Raw genomic sequence first — 19,952 nt, 5'->3', positions numbered from 1 at the left:
TCTATCTTGTTTGCTGTGTCATAATAAAATAATAATAATAATAATAATAATAATAATAATAATAATAATAATAAAAACCCACTTTTCCTTGACTAAAGGAGGCTCAAAAGTGACCAATACTAGCTTCTTAGCAATATAAACATTGAGTTCCCAAAATGAACAGGAGAGGATTCGTGGCTTTTTGAGAAACTGAGCCTAGTTTTCAAGGACTGTAACTTCCATCAAGCTGGAACTAAATCATTACTTAAAGCAATTGCAAAAACCAGCAAATCAGCAAACCTTGGGCAAGTCAACCTCAGAAGGCGGCAAAGAGTTTTCTTGGTGAGATTTTTCACTCAAAAATATCCAGTTAAAGGGAAGGTGCCTTTCTCAATTAATCTGGTTATGAAAATCAACATTCATGGACACAGCAGATAATTCAGCTACTAACATGCACAAGGGATCTGGCAATCCATGTGCGCAAACTGGCTGGAAAGATGGCGACCGGGGTTGAAGCCCTCTTCCCAACAAGTAAAGATCAACTTGTCATTGTTGTCCGCTGTCAAGAAAAAGCACGATTTTCATGACAAATATAGATAATCCACCTGTATAATTATGCGATGATGACTTCTACACGATGCTAAAATATTTGAGAGCTTTGACTACCAAGAAAACATGCAGTTGATCATGGCTGCTCTAGCATTAAAATGCAAGTTCTCTTGCAGAGTTTCTACATTTGGCTGCATTATGAGGTCAAATTTATTATTAGGTGAATTATGGTCCAGTTAATTTTTTTATAAAACTCCAAAATGAGATTTAAAACATGCATTTGGTCTTGTAACCTGTTTCCAACAAATAACAGTGTAGATCATAGAATCTTAAAGAGTCAGAAAAGACCAAATGGCCTATCTTGGCCATGCAAGAATACACAACTAAAGCACACCTGAAAGATGTCCATCCAAATTTTGTCTGCAAACCTCCAAAGGAAAATCCACAACTACTGTCTCAAGCTGTGCGGAGAGGTGGGTAATAAATGTATTATTATTATTATTATTATTATTATTATTATTATTATTATTATTATTCCTCTGTTGAATAGCTCTTGCAACAATGAAACTCTTAATATCCTCCCCAGCCCCTTTGATATTAAGGTACAGTAGAGTCTCACTTATCCAAGCTAAACAGGCCGGCAGAAGCTTGGATAAGCGAATATCTTGGATAATAAGGAGTAATTAAAGAAAAGCCTATTAAACATAAAATTACGTTATGATTTTACAAATTAAGCACCAAAACATCATGTTTTACAACAAATTTGACAGAAAAAGCAGTTCAGTATGCAATAATGTTGTGTTGTAATTACTGTATTTACAAATTATAGCACCAAAATATCACGATATATTGAAAACATTGACTACAAAAATGGCTTGGATAATCCAGAACGTTGGATAAGCGAGTGTTGGATAAGTGAGACTCTACTGTAATTGCCTTCCTGTTTGTTCCCAGTATAAAGTAGATTGCTCAGAGGTTCCACTTAGCTTCCATAGCTTGTGCCTATCCATATATTGCTTTTCATGAAGTCTGTCTTAAATGTGTGGTTTAAGGTCCCTGTTTTATTCAAAGGTCACAGAAGTTTAGGACAAAAGCAGAAGACGTGAAGGACACAAAAGGCCTTACCTTGCGAACGGGAAGGATGCCGATGGTCCTAAGATGCTGCAAAAAAGGGTCTGTACCATGGAAAGAGGATTGGAAAGGCGAGCCAGGAACGCCACACCGCAAGCAGCAATGGAGGAGACAAAGGCAGGGATGTGGTTTTTGCACCTTTGCTGATTGCCTTCACGTGGTCCCGGTCTTCGACACTGAAAAAAAAAAAAAGCAACAAGAGAGAGATCTAATGCAGGGCAGAAAGGGATTGTCAACATAAGGCATTATATCAGATTCATACGAGGAGGTCAAAAAAATAGAACCATCTATAACTTGTTGTATGTCTTTCGGGCTGTGTGGCCATGTTCCAGAAGCATTCTCTCCTGACGTTTCGCCCACATCTATGGCAGGCATCCTCAGAGGTTGTGAGGTATGGAGAAAACTAAGCAAAGAGGTTAATATATATCTGTGGAAAGTCTAGGGTGAGAGAGGTCAGTGTGAATGTTGCGTAGTTAATCACTTTAATTAGCATTGAAAAGCTTATCTGCTGTCTTCTTCCTGCCTCTGGGGCATCCTTTGTTTAGAGTCGTTAACTGCCCTTGGTTGATTCATGTCTGGAAATCCTCTGTTTTCAGAGTATTGCTTTTTATTTACTGTTCTGATTTTTGAGTTTTTTAATACTGGTAGCCAGATTTTGTTCATTTTCATGGTTTCTTCCTTTCTGTTGAAGTTGTCCACATGCTTGTGGATTTCAATGGCTTCTCTGTGTAGTCTGACATGATAGTTGTTAGAAGGTCCAGCATTTTTGTGTTCTCAAATAGTATTCTGTGTCCAGGCTGGTTCATCAAATGCTCTGCTATGGCTGATTTCTCTGGTTGAATTAGTCTGCAGTGACTTTCATGTTCTTTGACTCTTGTTTGGGCAATGCTGCTGCGTTTGGTGGTCCCTATGTAGACTTGTCCACAGCTGCATGGTATCCGGTAGACTCCTGCAGAAGAGAGAGGATCCCTCTTGTCCTTCGCTGACCGTAGCATTTGTTGGATTTTCTTCGTGGGTCTGTAGATAGTTTGTAGGTTGTGCTTCTTCATCAGCTTCCCTATGCGGTCAGTAGTTCCCTTGATGTATGGTAAGAACACCTTTCCTCTGGGTGGATCTTTGTCTTGACTCTCATGGCTTGTTCTTGGCCTTGCAGCTCTTCTGATGTCTGTGGTGGAGTCTCCATTGGCCTGTAGAGCCCAGTTTAGGTGGTTGAGTTCACCTTGGAGGAGGTGAGGTTCGCAGATTCTTTGTGCACGGTCTGTCAGGGCTTTGATTGTGCTCTGATCAACCCTGTGATCCCGGCCATGAAAGCCTTCGACAACACATCTATAACTTGGCTAAACTATTGGCAGATCAGCGAAGGTTTTAAAATAGATAGCCAAATAGGATTTTGAAAGGAATGAAACAGTATGGGACAAGATTTTAAATCTTGAAAAAAAAGTAATTAAAATATTATATCAACAGCTGCTGATATGGGAAACAGAAGAGGTCCATGTTAAAGAAAACATGGCCACATGGGCAAGAGAGTTCGGACATACTATAAGGTTTGAGGAATGGGAAAGATGCTGGCAAAAGAGACTAAAATACACATATTCAACATCGTTAAAGGAAAGTTGGTATAAAATTTACTTCAGGTGGTACATTACACCGGTAAAGCTGGCAAAAATTAACAAGGGCAAGAATGGGGAAGAGTGTTGGAAATGCAAAAAAGAGAAGGGAGATTTATTTCATATGTGGTGGGGGTGCAAGAAGATAAAAAGGTTCTGGAGAATAATACAGAAAGAAATGGAGACTATATTACAAATAAAACTTGCACTAAAACCGGAATACTTTCTACTAGGGTTAACAGACCTTTTCGTGGATGCAAATAATGAAAAACTGTTTACATTCATGATAAGTACCGCCAGAATCATGATCGCAAAACTTTGGAAAACAACGGAGATACCCTCGCTAGAACAATGGATGTTGAAATTAATGGACATACGAAATATGGACACATTAATGCAGATAATCTCAAAAAAAATGGATGCAAAAACAGACTGGGATAAATTAAGTAAATATTTCAAGGAAAAAAAGAGACTTGGAAATATAGAGAAAAATATTGTTTAAGAGCAGTTACTCTTGGGTTCTAAGAATATTGTTCAGGGAAGAAAGGGGAAAAGTAAGAAGCAACCGCAGAGCAGGGGAACTGGAAGACCATATACAGGGGAGGGAGGGTCGCGGGGTAGTGGTAACTGCTGTTGTGGTTGTTTGTTTTTGGGGGGTTTTTTTGTGTATGTGTGTGGGGGGGTATTTACATGCGGCTCTCTTCTTTTTATTGTATCACCATAATTATAAATAAAAGATTTTTTTAAAAGGCATTATTGCTAACCCTTTTGGGATTCTAGTCCTGGTTGAACTTGAAATTTCTCTTGGCGCTGCACCGTAATCCAGGGATTGGGAAACTCCAGCCCTGACACCATTTCCAGCTTTCCTGAAATTCCCCCAAAAGGATATCACTTCCCTCTCCACACAACATCACTCTCTGGGGTTTTTCCAATTTTTATACAGATATCGCTATTATTTTGCAAGGTTGGATTATGTTCCTATGTTTTGACTGTGTTCTTCCTCACCTCGAACCGACAAGAGAGGCAGATAAAAAATAAAAAGTATTATTATTATCATGGTCATCAAAATGCCTGTCTTAAGGCTTCATTTAATAGGCAGTTAGATTTAAGCTTACATACTTCCCCCCCACTATTACAATGCAGCCCATTGGGCTGAAAGACGATTCCTCTACTTTTTCCCACCCATCAAAATATCCACCATTACCATTACTACAGTAGAGTCTCACTTATCCAACATAAATGGGTCAGCAGAATGTTGGATAAGCGAATATGTTGGATAATAAGGAGGCATTAAGGAAAAGCCTATTAAACATCAAATTAGGTTATATTTTACAAATTAAGCACCAAGACATCATGTTATACAACAAATTTGACAGAAAAAGTAGTTCAATACGCAGTAATGCTATGTAGTAATTACTGTATTTACTAATTTAGCACCAAAATATCACAATGTATTGAAAACATTGACTACAATAAATGCGTTGGATAATCCAGAATGTTGGATAAGCGAGTGTTGGATAAGTGAGACTCTACTGTATTATTATGATTTCTATCCCACTTTATCTCTGGCAAAGCTCTAAAAAGAATTGTTCCTGCTACACTTAGTCTAATCGAGGCCAAAATGGTGGATCAAGGATTTCGCTTTATTTTTAAAATTGTATTTCTGTCTCACACGTTTGACAGCCAAGTTGCTGTGCAGAACAAGAGCATTGAACCAGTAGCTTGTACACTCTTACATATATTTGCAAGAAACATTGCAGAGCTCCTCATACATTGCACAGGGGGTGAAGCAATTTTCTATCAAATAATAATAATAATAATAATAATAATGTTGGTTTATTATTTGCCAACTACAAAAGGCCACCCGACTGGGGTCTGCGCGCATCATCCGAAAATACATCACACAGTCCTAAATGCTTGGGAAGTGTTTGACTTGTGATTTTGTGATACGAAATCCAGCATGTCTATCTTGTTTGTTGTGTCATAATAAAATAATAAAGTTGGTTTTATTATTATTATTATTGACACAACAACATAGTATGACACAGCAAACAAGATAGATATGCTGGATTATTATTATTATTATTATTATTATTATTATGACACAGCAAACAAGATAGATATTGTGATATTGTGATACGAAATCCAGCATATCTGTCTTGTTTGCTGTGTCATAATAAAATAATCCAGCATATCTATCTTGTTTGCTGTGTCATAATAAAATAATCCAGCATACCTATCTTGTTTGCTGTGTCATAATAAAATAATCCAGCATACCTTTCTTGTTTGCTGTGTCATACTATGTCATTGTGTCAATAATAATAATAATAATAATAATAATAATAATAGTAACCCAACTTTATTTCTACCCCACCACCATTTCCCAAAAGGAACTCGGGGCGGCTTACAAGCCATGCCGATGTTTTGATCATCTTCCAAGCCAAGCCTTTTGAGCAAACCTGTTTTGACAAAAAGCCTCTGTACTCTTCATTTCCAGGGAAGATGTATTGGATGTAACCATCATTTGCTGCCTTCACAGTTTCTGGCAGCATTCCCTATTAGCCAAGACAAATATGGTTATGGCGAAGCAAAGATAAGTTTGGATTTGGACATGTATTATTGAACGAGAACTTCCATTAACATGCATCCAGATGTGAGGACAAGTGTAGTTCAACACCACTGTTAAGACTTCAAATGGTGGAATGCTGGTTTATGCAGACCAGAAAATGTCTTGCTGTACAGAACATCCCATTACAATTGATGGAAATATTATCTTGGGGAGTCCTAATTTTTTTCCACCTAAAAATGATGGGAAGCAGAACCTTTCTCAGAGTAAGCCCAGATAGGCAGAATGAGATTTACAAGGAGGGAGACTGGACTATCTTGTTTATTTCTCCAAATGTTTAAAAATAGAGATAAATATTATTTAAATAAATATTTTTAATTGCAAATTGTAGTGTAGAATGCTATTGTTCAGGGTTCCTGCCAGCCATGGTTTCTCTCATTTTGTGCATACGAACAAACAGATACACACTGTCTTAGTATTCTGTGCCCACTAAACATGCATAGCCCACACTGAAGCAATTCAAGGCCACTTCCTGCTTAGGGCTTTCCCCTCTTCTAAAGAATTTTTGGGTTATTCTGCACATACATTTAATTCCCCCAAATATGTCAACGTCTCCCTCTTGTGGATAAATGGTTCTGTTTTAATTTCATAAAGATTTATGCCTGGAGGGAAACAATACTATCGTATTTCTTCAATTGTAAGATACAATCAATTGTAAGGCGCACCCTAATTTCAGTCCCACCAACGAAAATACGTTAAGATACACCTGCGACTCTAAAATCACAAGTGAGGTTGGTGGGGACGAAGGAGAGGGCCCCTCGACTCTGGAATGCTCTCCCCAAGGAAATAAGGCAAGCACCCACTCTTTCAACCTTCAGTAAGGAATTGAAAACTTGGCTATTTAAGCAAGGTTTTGATAATGGCTAGAGTATTATCTAATTATCCAACAAGATTTGAATGACCATCAAAGCATTAATCATGTCAGGTATCTTGCTAACAGAAACTGAGTATTACCGTCAGCCTCACATCGATACCAGGCAAGATTCTGGAAAAGATCATTAAGGAAGTGGTCTGCAAACACTTAGAAACAAATGCGGTCATTGCTAATAGTCAACACGGATTTACCAAAAACAAGTCATGCCAGACTAATCTGATCTCTTTTTTTCGATAGAGTTACAAGCTGGGTCGATACAGGGAATGCTGTGGATGTAGCGTACCTGGATTTCAGGAAGGCCTTCGACAAAGTCCCCCACGACCTTCTGGCAAACAAACTAGTAAAATGTGGGCTAGACAAAACTACGGTTAGGTGGATCTGTAATTGGCTAAGCGAACGAACCCAAAGGGTGCTCACCAATGCGTCGTCTTCATCATGGAAAGAAGTGACAAGTGGAGTGCCGCAGGGCTCCGTCCTGGGCCCGGTTCTGTTCAACATCTTTATTAACGACTTAGACGAAGGGTTAGAAGGCACGATCATCAAGTTTGCAGACGACACCAAACTGGGAGGGAGAGCCAACACTCCAGAAGACAGGAGCAGAATTCAAAACGATCTTGACAGACTAGAGAGATGGGCCGAAACTAACAAAATGAAGTTCAACAGGGACAAATGCAAGATACTTCACTTCGGCAGAAAAAATGGAAATCAAAGATACAGAATGGGGGATGCCTGGCTTGACAGCAGTGTGTGCGAAAAAGACCTTGGAGTCCTTGTGGACAACAAGTTAAACATGAGCCAACAATGTGATGCGGCAGCTAAGAAAGCCAACAGGATTCTGGCCTGCATCAATAGGGGAATAGCGTCTAGATCCAGGGAAGTCCTGCTCCCCTCTATTCTGCCTTGGTCAGACCACACCTGGAATACTGTGTCCAATTTTGGGCACTGCAGTTGAAGGGAGATGTTGACAAGCTGGAAAGCGTCCAGAGGAGGGCGACTAAAATGATTAAGGGTCTGGAGAACAAGCCCTATGAGGAGCGGCTTAAAGAGCTGGGCATGTTTAGCCTGCAGAAGAGAAGGCTGAGAGGAGACATGATGAGGGCCATGTACAAATACGTGAAGGGAAGTCATAGGGAGGAGGGAGCAAGCTTGTTTTCTGCTGCCCTGCAGACTAGGACACGGAACAATGGCTTCAAACTACAGGAAAGGAGATTCCACCTGAACATCAGGAAGAACTTCCTCACTGTGAGAGCTGTTCAGCAGTGGAACTCTCTGCTCTGGACTGTGGTGGAGGCTCCTTCTTTGGAGGCTTTTAAGCAGAGGCTGGATGGCCATCTGTCGGGGGTGCTTTGAATGCGATTTCCTGCTTCTTAGCGGGGCGTTTGACTGGATGGCCCATGAGGTCTCTTCCAACTCTACTATTCTATGATTCTATGACTAGTTTAAACTGTGTTTATATTTATACTGTTTTTAGAGGACAAATAGCTTTGAAACTGTTATTTATTAATGTTTATACTATTGTGTCATTTTAATTCTACGAAGAGGCATTGTTTATTATTCTTCATTGTTTATATTATTTTCTGTATCTGATGTAAGCCACACCGAGTCCCTTCGGGGAGAGGGGGCAGGGTACACATAATGTTATTATTAAAATGTTCCCCATTCTTAAATATGTTTATCTGAGGGGGAGTGAGTCTTAGAACTGAAGAAATACAGTATTAACATACAGCATGACTGGAGTATCAGCATACATTTATTTGCCTTGCTTCTTTGATTTTAAGTGCATACTATGGTTCCAATGGCCGCTCGTCGAAAGATTACACTAAGTAATACAATTTTTGTTCCTGGGTTATAAATGTCATTTCCTAACTGGTTCTATCATAAAAATATGGGAAAAGTAGTCAAAGGCTTTCATGACAAGAATCACTGGGTTGCTGTGAGTTTTCCGGGCTGTATGGCCATGTTCCAGAAACATTCTCTCTTGACATTTCACCCACGGCTATGGCAGGCATCCTCAGAGGTTGTGAGGATGCCTGCCATAGATTAGGCGAAACATTTATTTATTTACAGCATTTATATTCCGCCCTTCTCACCCCGAAGGGGACTCAGGGCGGATCACATTACACATATAGGCAAACATTCAATGCCTTTTAACATAGAACAAAGACAAGACAAACATAGGCTCCGAGTGGGCCTCGAACTCATGACCTCCTGGTCAGAGTGATTCATTGCAGCTGGATTCAGCTGGCTTGCTCTCCAGCCTGCGCAACAGCCCGGGCCTTAGGAGAGAATGCTTCTGGAACATGGCCATACAGCCTGGAAAACTCACAGAAGCCCATGGGAAAAGGTTGATTAAACTGCAAAAACCTTGTTCTGAAAGGTTAAAAAATGGCATAGTTTCATTAAGGAAAATTACAAACTTTTGGATTTCAGATAACAGAAGAATAAAAAATAATTTTTCTCGAGTATAACAACTACTTTCAAAGTAAGTACTGCACAATTAAACAGAAAATACATTTTCAATCAGGAACAGATTTTTTTTTCAAATTTTGTTACACTATGTTATCAGATTTGAAATCTAATTAAGTCAGCAGAGTTCCTTACTAATTCTCTGGGTTTTAAGGCTGGGATGTTGCATTGTTGAAATTCTGCCTGTCTGGCAGTCAGTGAAAAACACAGAAAGCCAGTCAGCAATTAAAAAGCAAGCCACTAGTATCAAGCTTCACTGGCAAATTTCTCAAATGTTTCATCTTGCAGAGTTTCAAGAACAGAAGTAACTAGACCATTATTTTTCTACTCTATGAAATAGCTCCAACCCTTATGGAAGAAACTGGTGCATATGTCAAAAACAATGTATTTATCTTTCTAAAATATTCAACAAGATGGCATCCATGCAGATTTTGAGAGTTTTCCCATCACACTCACACACACAAACATATATCTCCAAAACCATCCTGCAGCTCCCCAAAGAAGCCGGTTTTGAATCTGCGGAAGTACTTACAGCCGATGGGACACACACAGTGACAAAAACACAACACCCTTTTCCAGTATCAAGGTGCTTGATTTTAATTGCCACTCTGGTAGCTTCACTGCAAACGACAGAGACAATGGCTTAAAACACATCTAAAATTGCCATCTTGCAAGAATGAAAAAATAGATCATATCATCTTGACGCATTCCTTCCAGCAGCTGCCTTCTTTGGCCAAACCAAAGCTACCTCTCAAGGATAAGTGCACGAAGGGTACAGTCAACACTCCTTTGTCCATCTCGCCATCGCCCCAATTAGAACTATTTTCTTTAGCTAGTTAGTTGCAAATTAACAGCAAAGGTTTTTAAAAATCATAAAGAAACATTTGTATTGCTAATTTAACTCTCCAACATTGCAGCCATGATTTCAGTTTAGTAGGCCTTCCAAGCAAACACTCCAAGAAAACCCAAGCCATGAAAAACTTCCTGAATGTGTTTTTTTGGTCTCTTTCACTGCACAAGTCATCACAGTCTCTAGGATTCCCCACTGAACTTCCAGATTAAAAACCTCGGGGGCGATCTTTTCTCTGGCCCCATCCCTGAAAGAATGCTTTACAAGCCACAAGGATCACTCAGCCAACGTCAGTTTTGATTTTTAATTCATCCACAGAAAGGGTCCCTCTTCCATCGGGTCTAAGCTCTTCATTCATCTTGGGGGTGAGGAGGCCTTTCTCTCTTTGGGGACGGCTTCTGCTGGTGGTCCTTCATGTGAGGGCGGGAGGCGCTCGCCCCATCACCAACCGCCTGCCCTGACTTGGCATCAATGGTGGCATGCTCACTTTTCACCAGGTCTTCAAGCTCCTTCTGTGGAGGGAAAAAAAGAAATAAAGCTAGGGATGGATAGAGAAGCAAATTGTGTATGGATGGCAATCTGCTCTCTCTCTCTGGTACCAAGAGACACTCTTTTTAATTCCTCGCAATGATCCCATAACAAGACACATACCTTCCATCCCAAAAACTCAGCCAAAGCATAGCAGCCTTCATCACAATCTCCAAGCCATGCAACATCCCTGGGAGAGAAGAAATGGGGATGTAAAATCCCCCCAAAAAGAACTGAGTCAGTGAACAACATTTTGTATTTTAGGTTGCAAACTGAGGCACCGTTCAGGGAGCTAATAACTCCTCTGTTACAGCAGCTCCATTGGCTGCCGGTCTGCTTCTGGGCTAAATATAAAGTGCTAGTGATTACCTATAAAGCCCTAAACTGTTGGAGCACAGATTATTTGAGAACCTGGATCCCGGTTTATAAGCATGGCTGGTGGGCACGAGAGAGAGGGCCTTCTCTGTGGTCACTCTGGAACACCTTCCCTATTGAGGTGAGAAGAGTCCCTTCCCTCCCATCCTTTAAAAAAATATCTTAAAATCCATCTCTGCTCCATAGCCTAATGGAGAAGCAGATGAATAGTGAGGAAAAAAACCCGTCCCCTCCTGACTGCTTTCTTAGTAAGGGATAACACACAGTACGGCCACTTCATGCCTATATATTACATCTCTAAATTCCATCTGAACAGTACTTGGTTACTGCACTTTAGGAGGCCCAAACGTCATCTCTCCCATTGAGTTTATTTTATATGCACTTTTAATTATGATCTGTATTTTATTATTTTATCATGTTAAGTTTTTATGCATATTTGCTTGTGTTTTTATGATTGTATATGGCATCAAATATTTGCATTTTGTATGTGTAAACCAGCCCGAGTCTCTTCGGGGAGAGAGGGCAGGTTAGAAATAAATAATAATTATTACTATAATTATTATAGTAACAATTATTATGTATTGGTTTCCAAGTAGCCCAGGCAATTTCCATGCATGATCTCAGTGAACAATTAAAAAAAATCCTTTCTTATTTCCCTACAAACGGTGGGCTAAGGCAGTGGTTCTCAACCTGGGGTCCCCAGATGTTTTTGGACTTCAGCTCCCAGAAATCCTAACAGCTGGTAACTGGCTGGGATTTCTGGGAGTTGTAGGCTAAAAACATCTGGGGACCCAAGGTTGAGAACCACTGGGCTAAGGGAGCAAAAGAGATTTGGCAACTTCTCCAATGCCAGTCAGTTGAGCTCAGTGTCTTCCACAACTACTTATATCAGGCATGGGCAAACTTTCACATTTCAGGTGTTTTGGACTTCAGCTTTCACAACTCCTAACAACCTACCAGCTGGAGTGTCAAAGTTTGCCCATGCCTGACTTACACTAATGATACGGCACCATACAGCACCAGGAGAACTGCATATCTTTTACTGAGGTGAATTCCAATGTATCACACACTCCAAGTTCCCTTCGTTTGGAAGCCTTGACAATACCAATGTACTTTTTCTTGGCAGCACTCCAGACCCCAAATATAAGTCTTTGGTTTATATCCCCACCATTCCATCCCGGGTCCCTGCAATTACTTGCCTGTATGCCTTTTCTGAGTCAAAGTCCATCCCACAGCCAAAGCCCATCAAGGACATAAAAGGGTCACTCTGCAATAAGATAAAGAGATGTAACATGATGACACTTGTGATTCTGGTGTGTGCTTTTTAAAGATATAGCTGTCATTATAACATTTATTGGATCAATATTTGGATCAAGGCCTGTGGGCCAAATCAAGCCTGCCATGTCATTTTATGGGGCCCTCCTGATGCTGGACTACAACTTCAATATTCCTCATCATTAGACAGCATGACTAGAGTTGATGGGAGTTGTAATACAGTAACATCTAGAAGGCTACAGTTTGTTCTGTTGAATCAGGAGAATGGGGTTTGAATCTAGATACAAAACTTGTGAATACAATGCCTGACTTTAAAACGTCCTCTAACTTTTGTCCAACTTCGGAGCCACAAGTGCTGTTGAGTTGGAATTCCCGTTATCCCCAGTCTGCATGGCATAAAGTCAAAAGTGATTGGGGCTGTTATTCTGCAACATCCAGGGACCCAAACTGGGTAAAAACTAGAGTACCAACAACTGGGTAAAAAAAGATTTTCCCTCTTTATCCACAGATTTGTCATCCATGGATACAACTGCCCTTTGACAGGCTGATGTGGCCCTCAATGAAAATGACTTTGACATCCTTGCTTAAGATCAAAGTCTTTATTAAAAGCCTTTATTTCAATCCCTGTCCATACATATGTTTTGTTTAAGTGGGATGGAGTTGCAAGCATGCTTCTCATTACAGTCACAAACGTATCTCCTTGCACCAACAATCAGCTGTGAAAGGAATCCCCCTTCCTTGTTGATGGCCCTGATTTCTCAACTAACATATGGAATCTACAGAGGAAATTAAGTTTGCTAAATCTTACTAATGTGCCCTTCCTACTCTGACTGAAGCACTCAAGGCAATATCCTCAAATCATTGAGAAACCTTTTGTCAAAAATATGAACTCAGGATGTGACAAAAGAAGAGTGAACCAAACTTGGCCTTACCTCCCCTGTCTTTTCTTTATTGATAAGAAGCCGTGGGGTGTTTGTGGGGACTCTGGAAGAGAAAGAGGAATAAGGGGAAAATATAAACATGGATATATCTTGACGAGTAACATTAGCCAAAATGTTCATACAACCGAGGTTCACCTACCTGGCAACAAGTGAGGCAAAGGGCTGGACCTGAAGGGAAGTGCCCATGATAATAAGCAAGTCCACATTCTGGAAATCCTGCAAACAGAGTAAGCAAAAGAAAATGAGTCAGAGGGCTGTTCTCCAGGACTATGAACACAACAAAAATACTATAGGGGTGGCATGTTTGTGACTACTAGAGCCCTGACCCTGAAGGTAAATAACTCAAACACTTACTGACTGCATCAGGGAGAAGAACCGAGAGGGCAAATTTTCCCCAAAGAACACGATATCTGAGTAAAAAGGGGAAAAGGAGACTTAACATTGCCAGGGCTTCAGGTGTGCTAGGTTTCTATGGACAAAGCTACTCAAAGATCCCACCTTCTACTAAAATAAATAAAAGAACACATCTCTAAACCTTACAGCTATGATGATATGTTTATGCAAGAAATCTGAAGTTTCTTGAAGCCAGAGTTGTTCCTGAAGATGATTTTCACAAGTTAGAACTGCAAGCTTTGGGTCTATTTCCATGATTAACAAAGGGAGGATAAAGTATGCAAAGCAATAATAATCAGAAATTAATTTGCATAATTCCTGCACGGCATAAAATTCCAGAGCCACTGAGGTACATTGGCTGCAACAGCCTCATGCAAGGGTCACCCTGGCTTTTTGATTAAATCTTTTAGCTGGCAATTCCATTCACCAGATGGTTCTTTGGCCCTTGAACTCAAATCATTAACACAAAAGATTATTCCAAATCCAATCTGCCAAAATGGAAATCTAACATTTATAGCACATACCAAAATGCGCTATAAATGGTGTGCTCACGGTTCTAAAAGAGACTTGTCAAAGGGGGTGCTCACCTGGCTTCACCACACTCTGACATTTTTCACATTTGGGGATGAGAGAGGAAAAGATCTTTTCTGAAAGGAAATAGAAAAGAGACTTTTTAGACTCTTTAAAGCTTTACATCAAGGAATGGGTAACATTCAGATGATTAAATCCCTCCCCACCTTCCACTCCAAAGCCCCACCTTTCATCCACTCCAAGCTGTACATCTTCTTACAGGTGGGGCTGATGCAGTGCGAGGTAAAGAAGGTGCCATGAGCTTCTACCAAATCTTCATGATCCAGACCAGCTACCCGCTCCAAGGTATCAATGTTCTGGGAAATAGATTGAGTAAAATAAAAGTGTAGGAAAAATAATGTTTAATCTATAGCCCCCTTATTGAATTGTCTCTGTTTCTTTCCCTCATATCCAAAGCCCCTTTTTGTGCCCAAGTCTCAGTGCAGCGGTTTCCAGTTTTTATGAACTTCAACCCCACTTCAAGATCTCTAACTGAGATATGCCCCAGAACTATCACCCCAGTTACAACTAATGTATTCTGCTTTCCTTTTTTTTTTTTTTTACTTTTGAAAGCCACCCACACAGATTCTTTAAAAAATGCCACCCAGGGCACTAGATATTTCCTCTCCAATTGTTGCAGGTCCAGCCTTTTGTAACAAGACAAATATAATAGGTATACCGCTCTCTCTTTTTTTCAAGAGGAAGAACAGTTTCCCTCACCTGTGTGTAGCAACGGAGCAGCAACCCTTTCTCTTTTAGGAGGCGCATGAAGTAGTGACAAACTGTGGGCTGAAAAAGGAGTAAAAGAGTTAAACTGTTCTCCTCATCAATAAAAAAAATCAGGGAGAAGTTAACCTGCAGACTTCCTAGATCAGGTATGGGCCAATTTTGGCCCTTCAGCTGTTAGGAATTGCAGGAGTTTGAGGCAGGTGTGAATGTTTCAACTGGCCACGTTAATCAGCACTGAATTGCCTTTCAATTTCAAGGTCTATTTGAGAACACAAAAATGCTGGACCCCTCTAACAACTACCATGCCAGACAACACAGAAAAGCCATTGAAATCTACAAGCATGTGGACAATTTCAACAGAAAGGATGAAACAATGAAAATGAACAAAATATGGCTACCAATATTTAAAAAATTCTAAAATCAGGACAGTAAAAAATGAACACCATTCAGAAAACAGAGGAATTCCAGACATGAATCAATCAGAGCCAGCTAGCACCTCCCAACAAAGGATTCCCCCAGGAAGTAAACAATCAGAACTTGAAACTGAAAGGATATTCAATGCTAATCAAGGTGGCCAATTGAAACATTCATACCTGCCTCAAACAGACAAGAGTTCTTTCCACCCTTAACATTCCACAGATATATAAACCCCACGTGTATAGTTTCCAACACACCTCACAACCTCTGAGGATGTCTGCCATAGATGCAGACTGAACAGGAGAAAATTATTCTGGAACATGACCATACAGCCCGAAAAACTCACAGCAACCCAACTGATTTTTGCTATGATACGCTGTAAAGATAGTATGAAATCTATTTTAATATTCATCACAAAGAACCCACATCCAACTATTTTAAAGTTAGTCTTGGAAATAATCAAACTTCTGAAACATTTTAGCTTACCTTGAACTGTCCTGGGTATAGCTCCCGGGCCAAAGCAAAAAATGGTTCCGGGTGTTTCTAAATCATGACAGAGAAAAAGAATTGATAGTGTGAACAAAATAAAACTGAATGTAGTGGACTTAACTGATGTTAGATACAAGCAGGAAACTCAGTGTAGTACCTTGAAGTAGTTGATCTCAAAGATGGCTTCAGGGTATGGCAGGTTGTACTGCTGCAGATTGGCATAGAGCCCTGTCCCTGGGGAGCGGAAATCTGGAATCCCAGCAGCTAGAAGGTGCAAAGGGATTTCATTAATACATTCAGAAGAGAAAAAGAACCAGTAGTTCAAGCAGCTGGAGATGCATTCTTACCCTCAATTCTGCAGATAGTTGTTACATTTCTATTTAACAACCATACAGGCCTAAAGATGAAATTACTTATCACTTTCATAAACACAAAAAAATCAAGAATATCACTTGTGGAAAAACAACTGAAATAAGCAGGTTGTTCATTTTAAAATTCAGGGGATTGTTTATTTTCTATGCTTCTTTTCTAAGATAGAAAATAAACTTTAGAGAACTCAGTACAGCAGAATAATAAGAATAATGTATTGTCAAAGGCTTTCTTGGCTGAAATCACTGGGGTGTTCTGTGGTTTTGGGGCTGTATGGCTATGTTCCAGCTGCATTTTTTCCTGACATTTCGCCTGCATCTGTGGCTGCCATCTTCAGAGGATCTGATGGTAGTAAAGCAAGTGGAGTATATATGCCTGCGCAATTACCATCAGATCCAGCCACAGATGAAGGCAAAACGTCAGAAGAAAATGCTGCTAGAACACGTCCATACAGCCTGGAAACCATGCAACACCTTAATAAGAATAATAATAATTATTATTATTATATAGCCCCTGTGACACGCACCAGTCGAGATTCCTGCTCCAACCATAAACACCACATTTTTGCCTGCAAAAGAAAGGGAGACATACTTTATTTATGAACCATTCATTCCAGAAAAGTATCTCGCACCTATATCCCACCACATTTTGAGTTAGTATAAATTAATTTCAGAGATCATAAGCCTGTTTCAACTTCTCTTTAGCACCGCTTTGTCTCAGCATTGCATGGTTGTCTCAGAATTCGGAAGCCCCGTAGAATTAAAGGAGAATAGGACAATACTGCCTCCAACCTAAATCCAAAGTCACCCTCAAAGGGAGAACTGGCTTACATTTTTCAGTCAGCATGTATCTGCTCACTCCCTCCAAGGTCAGCTCATCCAGCACTTTTTCAGGCTTCTCGCTGCCCAAGTTTAATGTCCGGGACAAGAGATTTCGCAAAAACTCCACTGTAAAAAAAAGGAGAAATCTTTAAAACTAGCCCCATTGGCTCTCAGCAATTGAGTTCATGCTTGAAATAAGGTCCTATGCAGTCCGAAAAAATCTAGCAATTTCATAAAATGTGAACTCTGAAGTGTGACAGACTCTTTAATCAAAATAAGAGAAAGTCTCACATAACAGTGGAATAAATGATAATGAAAACAAGGAACAGACTCATGGCTTGTATACCCTGTTTGGGAGAATCACTAGATTTCATCAGTAAAACGGAACGGTTAGAACTTGGATGTTTTCTATCTTTAAGTACCAGGAGGAAAGAATAAGTAAGGATTGTTAACCTGGAGACAAAGATTCCAAACACCTAGCTATATGATATTCTTAGAGGCTGAACCAACTCAGGAAGCACATTTCAAACAGACCCCAAATACAAGCAGTCCCCACGTTATGAACAAGGGCCTGTTCTGAAGTTGAATGTGTACATTTTTAAGTGTAACTCCAATATATACACACACACACACACACATATATATATATATATATATATATATATATATATAAACTTTGGATAGCACAGGGAAGGGTTCTCACACCTCCGTGGAGTTTGTTTTGTGGTCTGTGCCCCTGTTCAGAAGATTTAATCTCACTTTCTGTCCCTGTGATAATTGGAGTTTCAAAAATGTGGCTTGTTGTAGAAACTTCAGCGAGTTAGTGAGAAAGCTTCAGTGGAGACACCTTTTCCCCACAATAATAACTCTTCCAGGAGTGAATTCACCCTGGAACTTGTTCTTAAATACAAGTTATTTGTAAGTCAGGTGCCTATAACTTGGGGACTGCCTGTATGCCTTCCCCACAGCCTCCTACAAGCATAAGATTACTCTGAACAGAACACCTACTTTCGGTCAATCCAGAAGCCCCACCTTCGTCATCAGAATCGGAACCCTGAAATGAAAAAGGGTCAGGGAAAGAGAGCAAGGATTAAGGAATGAATAAGAGAAGATTCTAAATCAGGGGTCCTCAAACTTTTAAAGCAGAGGGGCGGTCCACAATCCTTCAGACTGTTGAGGGGACGAATTATCATTTGAAAAAAAAAACGAACAAATTCCTATGCACACTGCATATGTCTTATTTGTAGTGCAACAACAACAACAACAATGAAAGAACAATACAATATTTAAAAATGAAAATGATTTTAACCAACATAAACCTATCAGGATTTCAATGGAAAGTGTGGGCCTGCTACTGGCCAATGAGATAGTCAAGTTAATTAGAATTGTTGTTGTGTGCCTTCAAGTAATTTCAGAATTTGTGTGAGCCTAAGTCTAAAATTAATTATTTATTCATTTACTACATTTATTTACTACATTTATATCCCACCCTTTTCACCCCGAAGGGGAATCAGAGCAGCTGTATGTACATACAATATATTATTAGCATACCCTGTTTCCCTGAAAATAAGACATCCCCGAAAAATAAGACCTAGTAGAAGTTGTGCTGAATTGCTAAATATAAGGCCTCCCCCGAAAGTAAGACCTAGCAAAGTTTTTGTTTGGAAGCATGCCCGCCAAACAGAACACCAGAGCATGCAGGATTGGTAAATGTACATACCAGCTGTAGATGGAAATAATGGTAGTAACAAGAAATTCTTGATAGGATTCAGAGTTTGTCTGGTTATATTGGTTTGTGATGACAACTACTGTACAGTATATAATAAATGTTCATTTTTTTGTTCAACAATAAATGTGAATTCTTCTTCATGGAAAAATAAGACATCCCCTGAAAATAAGACCTAGCACATCTTTGGGAGCAAAAATTAATATAAGACACTGTCTTATTTTCGGGGAAACACGGTAGCATAATATTAGCATTATATATTACTATATTGAACTATACCACTATACTGTAATATTATATGTAATATATAACATATAATTAATATTATTATATGGTATTATTATTAGTATTATATTGTATAGCATTATAATATTTTATCAATATTGTATGTATATACAATATATTATACATATGATATAAAAATATTATATTATAGAACTGAGGGCGGGGGCCAGGTAAATGACCTTGGAGGGCCGCATCCGGCTCCCGGGCCTTAGTTTGGGGACCCCTGTTCTAAATTCTTGGGTAATTCACTCTTATCTGAAGTCCATCGAGCTCAGGCATGGGCAAACTTCGGCCCTCCCTCCAAGTGTTTTGGACTTCAACTCCCACAATTCCTAACAACCTACCAGCCTGATCTAACTGCTTCTTGCTTTTGTTGTTGGAATCCACCCTGAGTCCCCTTGGGGAGGTAGAGCAGAATACAAATAAAGTTTATATTATTATTATTATTATTATTATTATTATTATTATTATTATAAAATACAGAAAACAAAAATTAAACATAAGGTGCAACTTTAAAAATGGTCACTAAACGGACACAAAATTCTGATAGAGGGTCAGAATTTGAGCCCATTTTCCTTCTCACCGAGGAGCCGGACGCTGCTTCCCTCTCTGCGGCCGCATCGGCTTCGTTACTGGCGGAGGAGGTGGCGGCAGCTCCGGGGTCTGTGACAGAAGGAAGCATAACAAAGGGATCCTGGTTGCTTCGGTTACCCGACACTGGCGGGCCAAGACCGGGCCCCACTAGGCCTCAGGTCTCCCTTCCCCGCTAAACCCCTCTCCACAGGCCTATCTTTACCTTCCCGACTCTCCATGAAGCATCCTCCGCCGCCGCCGCGGAAACCGCGACTGACCGGAGCCGTGGAAGAGAGAGAATAACAACAAACCCCCAGGCCGGAAGTCGTCACCTAGAGCGGAAATCTACAGCTCCCAGAAAGCCGTCGCAGTCACAACC

General features: G+C 40.0%; 2 protein-coding genes across 3 annotated transcripts in view; both read right to left on the bottom strand.

Annotated features, from left to right (window-relative positions):
• The window catches only part of rinl (Ras and Rab interactor like), a 51,211-nt gene extending 41,555 nt beyond the window's left edge, over positions 1-9,656 (bottom strand). Inside the window, exons 1-2 of one of the 2 annotated variants that reach the window (XM_062962437.1) lie at positions 4,031-9,656; positions 1,654-1,835 (exon numbers count right to left, since the gene is read on the bottom strand). The gene's annotated coding sequence lies outside the window, so the exon portion shown is untranslated. The remainder of the gene's footprint in view (positions 1-1,653; positions 1,836-4,030) is intronic. The other variant, XM_062962438.1, reaches the window with a different exon arrangement.
• A 147-nt stretch (positions 9,657-9,803) lies between these two features.
• On the bottom strand, positions 9,804-19,948 carry sirt2 (sirtuin 2). The gene is made up of 16 exons (XM_003229343.4): positions 19,797-19,948; positions 19,584-19,663; positions 17,998-18,043; positions 16,999-17,115; positions 16,695-16,736; positions 15,957-16,063; positions 15,797-15,853; positions 14,885-14,953; positions 14,352-14,481; positions 14,182-14,241; positions 13,556-13,611; positions 13,341-13,417; positions 13,193-13,244; positions 12,185-12,252; positions 10,734-10,800; positions 9,804-10,594 (listed from the first exon to the last, which is right to left on the bottom strand). The coding sequence occupies exons 1-16, from the start codon at positions 19,810-19,812 to the stop codon at positions 10,433-10,435; spliced, it is 1,206 nt and encodes a 401-aa protein (XP_003229391.3). The 5' UTR covers positions 19,813-19,948; the 3' UTR covers positions 9,804-10,432.
• Positions 19,949-19,952: the final 4 nt, after the last annotated feature.

This window comes from Anolis carolinensis, unplaced genomic scaffold (genome assembly GCF_035594765.1).
Source record: "Anolis carolinensis isolate JA03-04 unplaced genomic scaffold, rAnoCar3.1.pri scaffold_10, whole genome shotgun sequence".
NCBI classification, from domain to species: domain Eukaryota; kingdom Metazoa; phylum Chordata; class Lepidosauria; order Squamata; family Dactyloidae; genus Anolis; species Anolis carolinensis.
This window is presented reverse-complemented; position numbering and strand designations above follow the sequence as displayed.